General features: G+C 47.0%; 1 protein-coding gene across 1 annotated transcript in view; it reads left to right on the forward strand.

Moving 5' to 3' along the window:
- LOC139422829 (tetratricopeptide repeat protein 28-like) overlaps positions 1-13,336 on the forward strand; it is a 137,870-nt gene that overhangs the window by 117,737 nt on the left and 6,797 nt on the right. Inside the window, exons 12-27 of the mRNA XM_071174223.1 lie at positions 474-645; positions 788-956; positions 1,089-1,249; positions 1,368-1,856; positions 4,553-4,763; positions 4,889-4,969; positions 7,435-7,560; positions 8,363-8,489; positions 8,640-8,749; positions 8,967-9,096; positions 9,240-9,485; positions 9,563-9,716; positions 11,532-11,654; positions 11,815-11,959; positions 12,613-12,792; positions 13,096-13,290. Coding sequence (XP_071030324.1) covers positions 474-645; positions 788-956; positions 1,089-1,249; positions 1,368-1,856; positions 4,553-4,763; positions 4,889-4,969; positions 7,435-7,560; positions 8,363-8,489; positions 8,640-8,749; positions 8,967-9,096; positions 9,240-9,485; positions 9,563-9,716; positions 11,532-11,654; positions 11,815-11,959; positions 12,613-12,792; positions 13,096-13,290 — 2,819 coding nt within the window. The remainder of the gene's footprint in view (positions 1-473; positions 646-787; positions 957-1,088; positions 1,250-1,367; positions 1,857-4,552; positions 4,764-4,888; positions 4,970-7,434; positions 7,561-8,362; positions 8,490-8,639; positions 8,750-8,966; positions 9,097-9,239; positions 9,486-9,562; positions 9,717-11,531; positions 11,655-11,814; positions 11,960-12,612; positions 12,793-13,095; positions 13,291-13,336) is intronic.

The following is a 13,336-nucleotide window of genomic DNA, read 5'->3' on the forward strand; positions in this document are numbered from 1 at the left end:
ACTAGGTAACAGACAGCCAGAGCACGACCAGGGCACTAGGTAACAGACAGACAGAGCACGACCAGGGCACTAGGTAACAGACAGACAGAGCACGACCAGGGCACTAGGTAACAGACAGACAGAGCATGACCAGGGCACTAGGTAACAGACAGACAGAGCACAAACAGGGCAGTAGGTAACAGACAGACAGAGCACGACCAGGGCACTAGGTAACAGACAGACAGAGCACGACTAGGGCACTAGGTAACAGACAGACAGGTCACGACCAGGGCACTAGGTAAAAGACAGACAGAGCACGACCAGGGCACTAGGTAACAGACAGACAGAGCACGACCAGGGCACTAGGTAAAAGACAGACAGAGCACGACCAGGGCACTAGGTAACACAGACAGGGGGTCAAACCAACAAATGAAGAATTGAAATATACTTTATTGATTCCTAAAGGTAAAGTGTGTGTGTGTGTGTGTGTGTAGGTAACCTGGGTAACTTCCACTGCTGTAGAGGGGAGTATGTCCAGGCGGTCCCCTACTACCAGCAGTACCTGACCCTGTCACCCCAGCTACAGGACCTGGAGGAAGAGGGCAAGGTCTGCCACAACCTGGGCTACACACACTACTGCCTGGGACAGTACAGAGAGGCCGTCAGGTAGCAGACACACTCCATCCATCTGTATGTATAATAATAGCTCTTAAAGATTGTCCTGACCTCTCCAACTAAATACAGAAAGTTGTCAACGTTGAAAAGGAAATGAGGAAGGAAACACACCTTTTCTTCTTTCTCCTAACAGGTATTATGAACAGGACCTGGCCCTGGCTAAAGACCTGGGGGATAAGTTGTCCCAGGCTAAAGCCTACTGTAACCTGGGTCTGGCCTACAAAGCCCTGGGGGAATACAACAGGGCTGAGGACTGTCAGAGATACCTGCTGTCCCTGGCTCAGGCTCTCAACAACACACAGGTGCAGATAGTAACTAGCACAACTGGTATTGGTGGAATGGGTCGTTAGGGGGTCAGCATGTGTGTTGGAGGGGACTTGGCAGGGGTGGTGAGATTCTACATTAAAACAATGTGTATGTGCGTGTGTGTCCAGGCTGTGTTCCGTGCCCTGGGGAACCTGGGGGATGTGTGTGTGTGTCGGGTTGACGTGGCCGGGGCGGTGAGGTTCTACCAGCAGCAGCTCACCCTGGCTCAGGAGGTCAAAGGCCACAAAATGGAGGCTGACGCATACTCAGCGCTAGGCTCTGCCCACAGGTAGACTCCTAATCCAGTTAGGATTTAAATCTGTATTTTATTTACAAACTTCCCGTATGTTTTCAGATAATATTGACTGAGAAGTAATAGTGGTTTTCTCCCTTCTTCCCTCCCCCAGACTCCTCCGTCAGTACGACCTGGCCCTGTCCTTCCACCAGCAGGAGCTGTCTGCCCGCACCGCTCTAGACGACCAACAGGGGCAGTGTGGTGCTCTGGGCCGCCTGGCAGCCGTCCACATGGCCCTGACGGACTACGCCACAGCCTTCCAGTGCTACCAGGCCCAGCTCACCCTGGCACAGGGCCTCAGAGACGCCCGCGTGGAGGCACAGGTCCAGGGCAACATGGGCATCGCCAAGATGAACATGGGCGTCCTGGAGGAGGCCATTGGGTATTTTGAGCAGCAGTTGGCCATGCTGGAGCAGCTGAGTGGGGCTGAGTGTGTGCTGGATAGAGGCAGGGCCTACGGGAACCTAGCAGACTGTTATGACTCTCTGGGAGACTTTGAGGAAGCTATAAAGTACAGTGAGATGTTTCTAACCGTGGCTCAGAGTCTCAACCATGTTCAGGACCAGGAGAGAGCCTACAGGGGACTGGGCAACGCACACAGGTAAGGGCTGAGACACTCTCTCTGTCTGTCTCTTTATCTCTCTGTCTGTCTCTTTATCTCTCTGTATGTCTCGTTAGATCTGTCTCTCTTTTACCCCCCCTCCCTCTCTCTCAATATTTTCCTCTTTCTTTCTCGCTCACCCTCCTCTGTCTTTATATCTCTCTCTCACCCTCCTCTGTCTTTATATCTCTCTCTCACCCTCCTCTGTCTTTATATCTCTCTCTCATCCTCCTCTGTCTTTATATCTCTCTCTCACCCTCCTCTGTCTTTATATCTCTCTCTCACCCTCCTCTGTCTTTATATCTCTCTCTCACCCTCCTCTGTCTTTATATCTCTCTCTCACCCTCCTCTGTCTTTATATCTCTCTCACCCTCCTCTGTCTTTATATCTCTCTCTCACCCTCCTCTGTCTTTATATCTCTCTCTCACCCTCCTCTGTTTTTATATCTCTCTCTCACCCTCCTCTATCTTTATATCTCTCTCTCTCACCCTCCTCTGTCTTTATATCTCTCTCTCTCACCCTCCTCTGTCTTTATATCTCTCTCTCTCTCACCCTCCTCTGTCTTTACATCTCTCTCTCACCCTCCTTTGTCTTTATATCTCTCTCTCTCACCCTCCTCTGTCTTTATATCTCTCTCTCTCACCCTCCTCTGTCTTTATATCTCTCTCTCACCCTCCTCTGTCTTTATATCTCTCTCTCACCCTCCTCTGTCTTTATATCTCTCTCTCACCCTCCTCTGTCTTTATATCTCTCTCTCACCCTCCTCTGTCTTTATATCTCTCTCACCCTCCTCTGTCTTTATATCTCTCTCTCACCCTCCTCTGTCTTTATATCTCTCTCTCACCCTCCTCTGTCTTTATATCTCTCTCTCACCCTCCTCTGTCTTTATATCTCTCTCTCAACCTCCTCTGTCTTTATATCTCTCTCTCTCACCCTCCTCTGTCTTTATATCTCTCTCTCTCTCACCCTCCTCTGTCTTTATATCTCTCTCTCTCATCCTCCTCTGTCTTTATATCTCTCTCTCTCATCCTCGTCTGTCTTTATATCTCTCTCTCACCCTCGTCTGTCTTTATATCTCTCTCTCTCACCCTCCTCTGTCTTTATATATCTCTCTCTCACCCTCCTCTGTCTTTATATCTCTCTCTCTCACCCTCATCTGTCTTTATATCTCTCTCTCTCTTACCCTCCTCTGTCTTTATATCTCTCTCTCTCTCACCCTCCTCTGTATTTATATCTCTCTCTCACCCTCCTCTGTCTTTATATATCTCTCTCTCACCCTCCTCTGTCTTTATATCTCTCTCTCTCACCCTCATCTGTCTTTATATCTCTCTCTCTCTTACCCTCCTCTGTCTTTATATCTCTCTCTCTCTCACCCTCCTCTGTCTTTATATCTCTCTCTCACCCTCCTCTGTCTTTATATCTCTCTCTCTCTCACCCTCATCTGTCTTTATATCTCTCTCTCACCCTCCTCTATCTTTATATCTCTCTCTCTCACCCTCCTCTGTCTTTATATCTCTCTCTCACCCTCCTCTATCTTTATATCTCTCTCTCACCCTCCTCTGTCTTTATATCTCTCTCTCTCACCCTCCTCTATCTTTATATCTCTCTCTCTCACCCTCCTCTGTCTTTATATCTCTCTCTCTCACCCTCCTCTGTCTTTATATCTCTCTCTCTCTCACCCTCCTCTGTCTTTATATCTCTCTCTCTCACCCTCCTCTGTCTTTATATCTCTCTCTCACCCTCCTCTGTCTCTTTATATCTTTCTCTCACCCTAGTCTGTCTTTATATCTCTCCCTCTCTCACCCTCCTCTGTCTTTATATCTCTCTCTCACCCTCCTCTGTCTTTATATCTCTCTCTCTCACCCTCCTCTGTCTTTATATCTCTCTCTCACCCTCCTCTGTCTTTATATCTCTCTCTCTCACCCTCCTCTGTCTTTATATCTCTCTCTCACCCTCCTCTGTCTTTATATATCTCTCTCTCACCCTCCTCTGTCTCTTTATATATCTCTCTCACCCTAGTCTGTCTTTATATCTCTCCCTCTCTCACCCTCCTCTGTCTTTATATCTCTCTCTCACCCTCCTCTGTTTTTATATCTCTCTCTCACCCTCCTCTATCTTTATATCTCTCTCTCTCACCCTCCTCTGTCTTTATATATCTCTCTCACCCTCCTCTGTCTTTATATCTCTCTCTTTCACCCTCCTCTGTCTTTATATCTCTCTCTCACCCTCCTCTGTCTTTATATCTCTCGCTCACCCTCCTCTCTCTGCTTCTCTGCTGGTCCCTGGTGAGGGAATGACAGAGTGATGATAGGACAAGTCATGTACAGTAGTTAGACAGATAAAGTCACAGCTCAGTGTTAGTTTGCAGACACGGCCTCTTTTACATTTCCTCCCCCAAGGATATCACGTATTATATCTCATACTAGCTAAATTAACATGTCCTGTGGTTATTGCCCAATTTGTTTTCTTGTTTGCCTTCTTAAGTTGCTCATATATCTCTCTGGGAAACTAGATGCCTTTTGATGTTTGGATTTTCAGAGCTGAGTGTTTTATGTTGTGACTCATCAAATGCATTTATGTAAATAATTGGTAGGGCTCGTTCTGAATGCAATAGTGACTCATATGCAGCAAGCAGCAGGTCTACATTAGCAACTGTGAAAAGGCAAATGGGGGTAAACAAAAACAACTCCTCTCAGATCCCTAGGTAGTCTCCAGCAGGCTTTGGTGTGTTTTGAGAAGAGACTGGTGGTGGCCCATGAGCTGGGCGGATCAGGAGGCGGAGAGGGAGGAGGAGGGGGGAAGGCCCAGGCCTATGGGGAGCTGGGAGACCTACACAGCCAGCTGGGAAATTATGAGCAAGCCCTGTCCTGCCTGGAGCATCAGCTCAACATCGCCTGCACCTCAGGGGTAAGACTTCTACCTCCAATGAATGAATGACAAGCAGGGAAGGAGGGGTGACTAACCTTTGGCAGTTAATTGTATTTTATTAATCTATATGCTATCACTATTTATTCTAAATCTGTTCCTCCCAGGACCGGGCACTAGAGGGCGAAGCGAGCGCAGCGCTGGGTGCAGTGTACCAGCTGATGGGAGAGAACGAGGCAGCTCTGCAGGTTGGTGCTGTTATATTCCCCATGCAGTGTTCTACTGTCTGCCTGTCTGTGTCCATCAATCTCTATTATATTCCCCATGCAGTGTTCTACTGTCTGCCTGTCTATGTCATCAATCTCTATTATATTCCCCATGCAGTGTTCTACTGTCTGCCTGTCTGTGTCCATCAATCTCTATTATATTCCCCATGCAGTGTTCTACTGTCTGCCTGTCTGTGTCCATCAATCTCTATTATATTCCCCATGCAGTGTTCTACTGTCTGCCTGTCTATGTCATCAATCTCTATTATATTCCCCATGCAGTGTTCTACTGTCTGCCTGTCTGTGTCCATCAATCTCTATTATATTCCCCATGCAGTGTTCTACTGTCTGCCTGTCTATGTCATCAATCTCTATTATATTCCCCATGCAGTGTTCTACTGTCTGCCTGTCTGTGTCCATCAATCTCTATTATATTCCCCATGCAGTGTTCTACTGTCTGCCTGTCTATGTCATCAATCTCTATTATATTCCCCATGCAGTGTTCTACTGTCTGCCTGTCTGTGTCCATCAATCTCTATTATATTCCCCATGCAGTGTTCTACTGTCTGCCTGTCTATGTCATCAATCTCTATTATATTCCCCATGCAGTGTTCTACTGTCTGCCTGTCTATGTCATCAATCTCTATTATATTCCCCATGCAGTGTTCTACTGTCTGCCTGTCTGTGTCATCAATCTCTATTATATTCCCCATGCAGTGTTCTACTGTCTGCCTGTCTATGTCATCAATCTCTATTATATTCCCCATGCAGTGTTCTACTGTCTGCCTGTCTATGTCATCAATCTCTATTATATTCCCCATGCAGTGTTCTACTGTCTGCCTGTCTATGTCATCAATCTCTATTATATTCCCCATGCAGTGTTCTACTGTCTGCCTGTCTATGTCATCAATCTCTATTATATTCCCCATGCAGTGTTCTACTGTCTGCCTGTCTGTCATCAATCTCTATTATATTCCCCATGCAGTGTTCTACTGTCTGCCTGTCTATGTCATCAATCTCTATTATATTCCCCATGCAGCGTTCTACTGTCTGCCTGTCTGTGTCCATCGATCTCTATTATATTCCCCATGCAGTGTTCTACTGTCTGCCTGTCTATGTCATCAATCTCTATTATATTCCCCATGCAGTGTTCTACTGTCTGCCTGTCTGCGTCCATTGATCTCTATTATATTCCCCATGCAGTGTTCTACTGTCTGCCTGTCTATGTCATCAATCTCTATTATATTCCCCATGCAGTGTTCTACTGTCTGCCTGTCTGTGTCCATCAATCTCTATTATATTCCCCATGCAGTGTTCTACTGTCTGCCTGTCTATGTCATCAATCTCTATTATATTCCCCATGCAGTGTTCTACTGTCTGCCTGTCTGTGTTCACCAGTCTCTATTATATTCCCCATGCAGTGTTCTACTGTCTGCCTGTCTATGTCATCAATCTCTATTATATTCCCCATGCAGTGTTCTACTGTCTGCCTGTCTATGTCATCAATCTCTATTATATTCCCCATGCAGTGTTCTACTGTCTGCCTGTCTATGTCATCAATCTCTATTATATTCCCCATGCAGTGTTCTACTGTCTGCCTGTCTGTGTCCATCAATCTCTATTATATTCCCCATGCAGTGTTCTACTGTCTGCCTGTCTATGTCATCAATCTCTATTATATTCCCCATGCAGTGTTCTACTGTCTGCCTGTCTGTGTCCATCGATCTCTATTATATTCCCCATGCAGTGTTCTACTGTCTGCCTGTCTATGTCATCAATCTCTATTATATTCCCCATGCAGTGTTCTACTGTCTGCCTGTCTGTGTCCATTGATCTCTATTATATTCCCCATGCAGTGTTCTACTGTCTGCCTGTCTATGTCATCAATCTCTATTATATTCCCCATGCAGTGTTCTACTGTCTGCCTGTCTGTGTCCATCAATCTCTATTATATTCCCCATGCAGTGTTCTACTGTCTGCCTGTCTATGTCATCAATCTCTATTATATTCCCCATGCAGTGTTCTACTGTCTGCCTGTCTGTGTCCATCGATCTCTATTATATTCCCCATGCAGTGTTCTACTGTCTGCCTGTCTATGTCATCAATCTCTATTATATTCCCCATGCAGTGTTCTACTGTCTGCCTGTCTGTGTCCATTGATCTCTATTATATTCCCCATGCAGTGTTCTACTGTCTGCCTGTCTATGTCATCAATCTCTATTATATTCCCCATGCAGTGTTCTACTGTCTGCCTGTCTGTGTCCATCAATCTCTATTATATTCCCCATGCAGTGTTCTACTGTCTGCCTGTCTATGTCATCAATCTCTATTATATTCCCCATGCAGTGTTCTACTGTCTGCCTGTCTATGTCATCAATCTCTATTATATTCCCCATGCAGTGTTCTACTGTCTGCCTGTCTGTGTCCATCAATCTTTCTCTCTCTAGTGGCACCAGAGCGCATTAGATATTGCGGAGGAGACTGGAAGTGGGAGGAGTCAGGGAATGGCCTATGGGAACATGGGACTGACCTATGAGGCGCTGGGAAACTACGAAAAGGCTGTGGACTGTCAGGTAAACACACACTATCACATACACTATCACACACACTGTCTCACACACTATCACACTATCACACACACTATCCCACTATCACACACACTATCACACTATCCCACTATCACACACACTTTCACACACACTATCCCACTATCACACACACTTTCACACACACTATCCCACTATCCCACTATCACACACACTATCCCACTATCACACACACTTTCACACACACTATCCCACTATCCCACTATCCCACTATCACACACACTTTCACACACACTATCCCACTATCACACACACTTTCACACACACTATCCCACTATCCCACTATCACACTATCCCACTATCACACTTTCCCACTATCACACTATCACACACACTATCCCACTATCCCACTATCACACACACTTTCACACACACTATCCCACTATCACACACACTTTCACACACACTATCCCACTATCCCACTATCACACTATCCCACTATCACACTTTCCCACTATCACACTATCACACACACTATCCCACTATCACACACACTATCTCACTATCACACACACTATCCCACTATCACACTATCCCACTATCACACTTTCCCACTATCTCACTATCACACACACTATCTCACTATCACACACACTATCCCACTATCACACTATCACACACACTATCCCACTATCACACTTTCCCACTATCCCACTATCACACACACTATCTCACTAACACACTATCACACATACTATCACACTATAGTCGTGTTCTGTCAGGTAGACGGTTTGGGACTTGACCTTTCTGTCTCTTGTGATGTCATCAGGAGCAGCACCTGAGTGTGGCGGCGCAGAATAATGACCTCACAGCCAAGACACTGGCATATGGCAGTCTGGGGAGGACACACCATGCGCTACAGAACTACACACAGGCTGTCATGTACCTGCAAGAAGGTGAGAGGAGAGAGAGACAACGAGAGAGAGAGAGAGAGAGAGAGAGTGAATGAATGAATACATGGTTTTTGGAGAAAGAAGGAGGAGAGGGTGATTTAATGATGTTTTGAGACTCCCTCTCTTTCTCTCACTCTCCTGTCTCTCTCTCAGGTCTGCGTCTAGCGGAGCAGTGTGGGAGGAGAGAGGAGGAGGCTAAGATCCGTCACCGTCTGGGCCTGTCACTGTGGGCCAGCAGCAACCTGGAAGAGGCCCAGCACCAGGTATCAACATAGTTTCAGAATTGAGCTTCTCTTCAGTCCTGCTGACACATGCTGGTGGACTATGGAACTGCAGTCTCTGATTCTAGAGATTTGAGATTACCTGTATTGGAAATAATAACTAATTGCGTGTATATCGTGATAGGGGTGCGGCATGGGTATGTATTCAGGCATGAATGCATGTGTGATGTAGCTGTGTATTCTCTTTCTCTCTCTCCAGCTGTACCGAGCGTCTGCGTTGTTTGAGTCGATTCGTCACGAGGCCCAGCTCAGCTCAGACTACAGACTGTCTCTGTTCGACTTGCAGACGTCATCATACCAGGCTCTCCAGAGGGTCCTCGTCAGCCTGGGTAACACTTTTCTTCCTGTTCTATCTCTCTTGTTATCCATCTCCTTCCCTTTCTCTATGTATCTCTCTTTCTTTCACTCTTTCTCTACTTGTTCACTTTCTCTTCTCATCCCTCTGTTCATCCGTTTCTCCTCTCCTCCCCAGGTCATTATGACGAGGCCCTAGCAGTGGCAGAGCGGGGTCGGACCCGGGCCTTCGCTGACCTCCTGGTGGAGCGACAGCAAGGTCACCAACCCCTGACCTCTGACCCTTATACCCCGACCCCTGACCCTTATTCCCCGGTAACCATAGAACACATCCTGGATACGGTCAACAGTCAGAAGTCACTGGTGCTGTACTTCTCTCTGGCTGCAGGGTACCTCTACAGCTGGCTACTGGCACCAGGCACAGGTAGGTACATACACACACAGATCTACACGTTTACACACACACCTCTAATCCCTAACTCTGTGTTGTGTTGTGTGCAGGTATAGTGAAGTTCCATGAGGTGTACCTGGGTGAGGGAGGAGCCGAGCTGCAGGCTTCAGAGATCCAGGGGGGAGGAGTTAGTGGCTGTCAGACTCTGGAGCAGCACATCACTGCAGCTAGAGAGGCTCTGGGAGTTGACACCTACTACAGCAGGTGTGTGTGTTTGTGTGTATGTGTGTCTTGCACTTGCTATGGTTTCTGCTTTATTAAAAGATTGTTTAGTGTTTCACTGAGAGACTGTAGGCTCTCTTTATCACTTGGCTCGGGACCCTGTCCCTCCCTCGCTCCCTCTCTATCTCTGTAGAATGGATGGGATATTCAGAGGTGACATATTTCACCCTTCCATGTGATAATGGGACTCGCAGCCTCTCTCTTTCTCACACACACACTCACTGTACACTCACTCACACACACACAATGCACACACACAATGCACATGGGTAATCCATCAGTGAAGTGCTTTTAATAAAGTAGAGAGAGAGACTATCACACCTCGGAGAGCAGTAGAGTTTAATACAGCGCTGTAGGCTACTACTGTGCAATGTGTTGTGTCAGCAAATGTTATCTCTCACACATTGTTCTCCTGTCCTCACTGATAACCACTGCAGTTTGTTTATTTATTTCACGTTTATTTAACCAGGTACAGTGAGGGAAAAAAGTATTTGATCCCCTGCTGATTTTGTACGTTTGCCCACTGACAAAGAAATGATCAGTCTATAATTTTAATGGTAGGTTTATTTGAACAGTGAGAGACAGAATAACAACAAAAAAATCCAGAAAAACGCATGTTGGCCTGTGTCTCCAGGAAAAACATCAGGGACAGACTGATATTCTGCAAAAGGTACAGGGACTGGACTGCTGAGGACTGGGGTAAAGTCATTTTCTCTGATGAATCCCCTTTCCGATTGTTTGGGGTATCCGGAAAAAATCTTGTCCAGAGAAGACAAGGTGAGCGCTAGCATCAGTCCTGTGTCATGCCAACAGTAAAGCATCCTGAGACCATTCATGTGTGGGGTTGCTTCTCAGCCAAGGGAGTGGACTCACTCACCATCTTTCCTAAGAACACAGCCATGAATAAAGAATGGTACCAACACATCCTCCAAGAGCAACTTCTCCCAACCATCCAGGAACAGTTTGGTGACGAACAATGCCTTTTCCAGCATGATGGAGCACCTTGCCATAAGGAAAAAGTGACAACTAAGTGGCTCGGGGAACAAAACATCGATATTTTGGGTCCATGGCCAGGAAACTCCCCAGACCTTAATCCCATTGAGAATTTGTGGTCAATCCTCAAGAGGCAGGTGGACAAACAAAACCCCACAAAACCTGACAAACTCCAAGCATTGATTATGCAAGAATGGGCTGCCATCAGTCAGGATGTGGCCCAGAAGTTAATTGACAGCATGCCAGGGCGGATTGCAGAGGACTTGAAAAAGAAGGGTCAACACTGCAATTATTGACTCTTTGCATCAACTTCATGTAATTGTCAATAAAAGCCTTTGACACTTATGAAATGCTTGTAATTATACTTCAGTATTCCATAGTAACATCTGACAAAAATATCTAAAGACACTGAAGCAGCAGACTTTGTGAAAATTAATATTTGTGTCATTCTCAAAACTTTTGACCACGACTGTAGATGTGCAGAAGATGAATGTGCAAGTAGAGATACTGGGGTGCAAAGGAGCAAGATAAATAAATAAATACATTATGGGGATGAGGTAGTTGGATGGACTATTTTTCAGATGGGCTATGTACAGGTGCAGTGATCTGTGAGCTGCTCTGATAGCTGGTACTTAAAGCTAGTAAGGGAGATATGAGTCTCCAGCAGTACTGTTGCCCCAGCCAGCAGCACCTTAGTGTGTGTGTGTGTGTGTGTGTGTGTGTGTGTGTGTGTGTGTGTGTGTGTGTGTGTGTGTGTGTGTGTGTGTGTGTGTGTGTGTGTGTGTGTGTGTGTGTGTGTATCAGCAGTGAGACGGAGAATGAAGCAGGTGATCTGTTAGAACAACAGTTTGAGGAACGACTGACCTCAGCCAGCGACCCCACTGACTGCCTACACAGTCAGGTGTCCAGAAACAACGTATTCAGCAGGTGTGTGTTCTGCAGAGAGTTAATGTTGACTGAAATTTTAATTAAAATAAAGTCTGATATTTTATATGGAGAGTGTCATTCTGTATGTTCCTATGCAATATCTACTGGTGTAGACAGCACCAGTTGTTAAACCACAAGCATCATTTCTGTATTTCTTCAGAAGTGGTCAGAGTTTGTCCAGTCTGGTCAGTTCTACAGTGTCTCCAGTGAGAGAGACCTCCTCCTCTCTACTCTGTAGACCCGCCCCCCTCACCAAACCCCCCCTACGAGCCCTTCACCACCTGCTCATTGCACCTATGGAGGAGGTAAGAGAGTGTGGGTGTGTTTAACCTAATGACACTAATTGTACCATTTGATAGAGATCGAATTACATCTGTCTACTCATTATTTCACCCCCTCTCTCTCTGACTCTCTCTCACTTTCTCTCTGCCTCCCTCTCTCTCTCTCGCTGCCTCTCGCTCTCTCTCCCTCTCTGCCCCTCTCTCTCTCTCTCCCTCTCTGCCCCTCTCTCTCTCTCTCTCTCTCTCGCTGCCTCTCTCTCTCTGCCTCCCTCTCTTTCTCTCTCTCTCTCTCTCTCTCTGCCCATCTCTCTCTCTCTCTGCCTCTCTCTCTCTCTCTCTGCCCCTCTCTCTCTCTCCCTGCCTCCATCTCTCTCTCTCTCTGCCTCCCTCTCTCTCTCTCTCTCTCTCTCTCTCTCTCTCTCTCTCTCTCTGCCTCTCTCTCTCTCTCTCTCTCTGCCCATCTCTCTCTCTCTCTCTCTGCCTCTCTCTCTCTCTCTCTCTCTCTCTGCCCCTCTCTCTCTCTCTCTCTCTCTCTCTCTCTCTCTGCCCCTCTCTCTCTCTCCCTGCTTCCTCCTCTCTCTCTCTCTGCCTCCCCCTCTCTCTCTCTCTCTCTCTCTCTCTGCCCCTCTCTCTCTCTCTGCCTCTCTCTCTCTCTCTCTGCCCCTCTCTCTCTCTAGGTGCTGATGCCTGGCAGTGGTGCAGTTGGCAGACACAGACAGTTGGTGTTGGTGTTAGAGGGAGAGCTGTACCTGGTTCCCTTCGCTCTGCTCAAAGGTAGCTCTTCTAATGAGTACCTGTATGAGAGGTTCAACCTTCTAGCTGTCCCATCTATAGGGAGCCTGGGGGCTGCAGCCAAGGTGGGTGTATAGCACACACACACACACACACAGACAGACAGACAGACAGACAGACACACACACACACACAGAGAAACACACACAGAGACACTCAAATACCCCCCCCCCCACACACACACACACACACACACACACACACACACACACACACACACACACACACACACACACAGACACACTATACAATACAACAGCACAACCTGCACAATTCAATATACTGATGGCATACAGTATTAACCATTTTTGTCATTGACTGAGTATGACTGGCTGATCATTTCAACACACTCCTCCTCTCTCCCCCAGTCCCACCCTCGTCACAGAGCTCCTTTCCTCTACAGCGGTGGGGGTTCTATGACCGCAGTAGTGGGGGCTCCACGCCTGCCCTCCAGGGTGATGGAGCGTTGGCTGTGGGGGCCGCTGCCTTCTGCCCACGACGAGGCCCTCCGCCTGGGGGAATTGCTGGGTTGCCAGCCCCTCACTGGTACACAGGCCACCAAGGTATATAAAAAAAAGTGTGTGTGTGTTTTGCTCCCACTGTGACTTA

The sequence above is a fragment of the Oncorhynchus clarkii genome, chromosome 12 (genome assembly GCF_045791955.1).
Source record: "Oncorhynchus clarkii lewisi isolate Uvic-CL-2024 chromosome 12, UVic_Ocla_1.0, whole genome shotgun sequence".
NCBI lineage: Eukaryota > Metazoa > Chordata > Actinopteri > Salmoniformes > Salmonidae > Oncorhynchus > Oncorhynchus clarkii.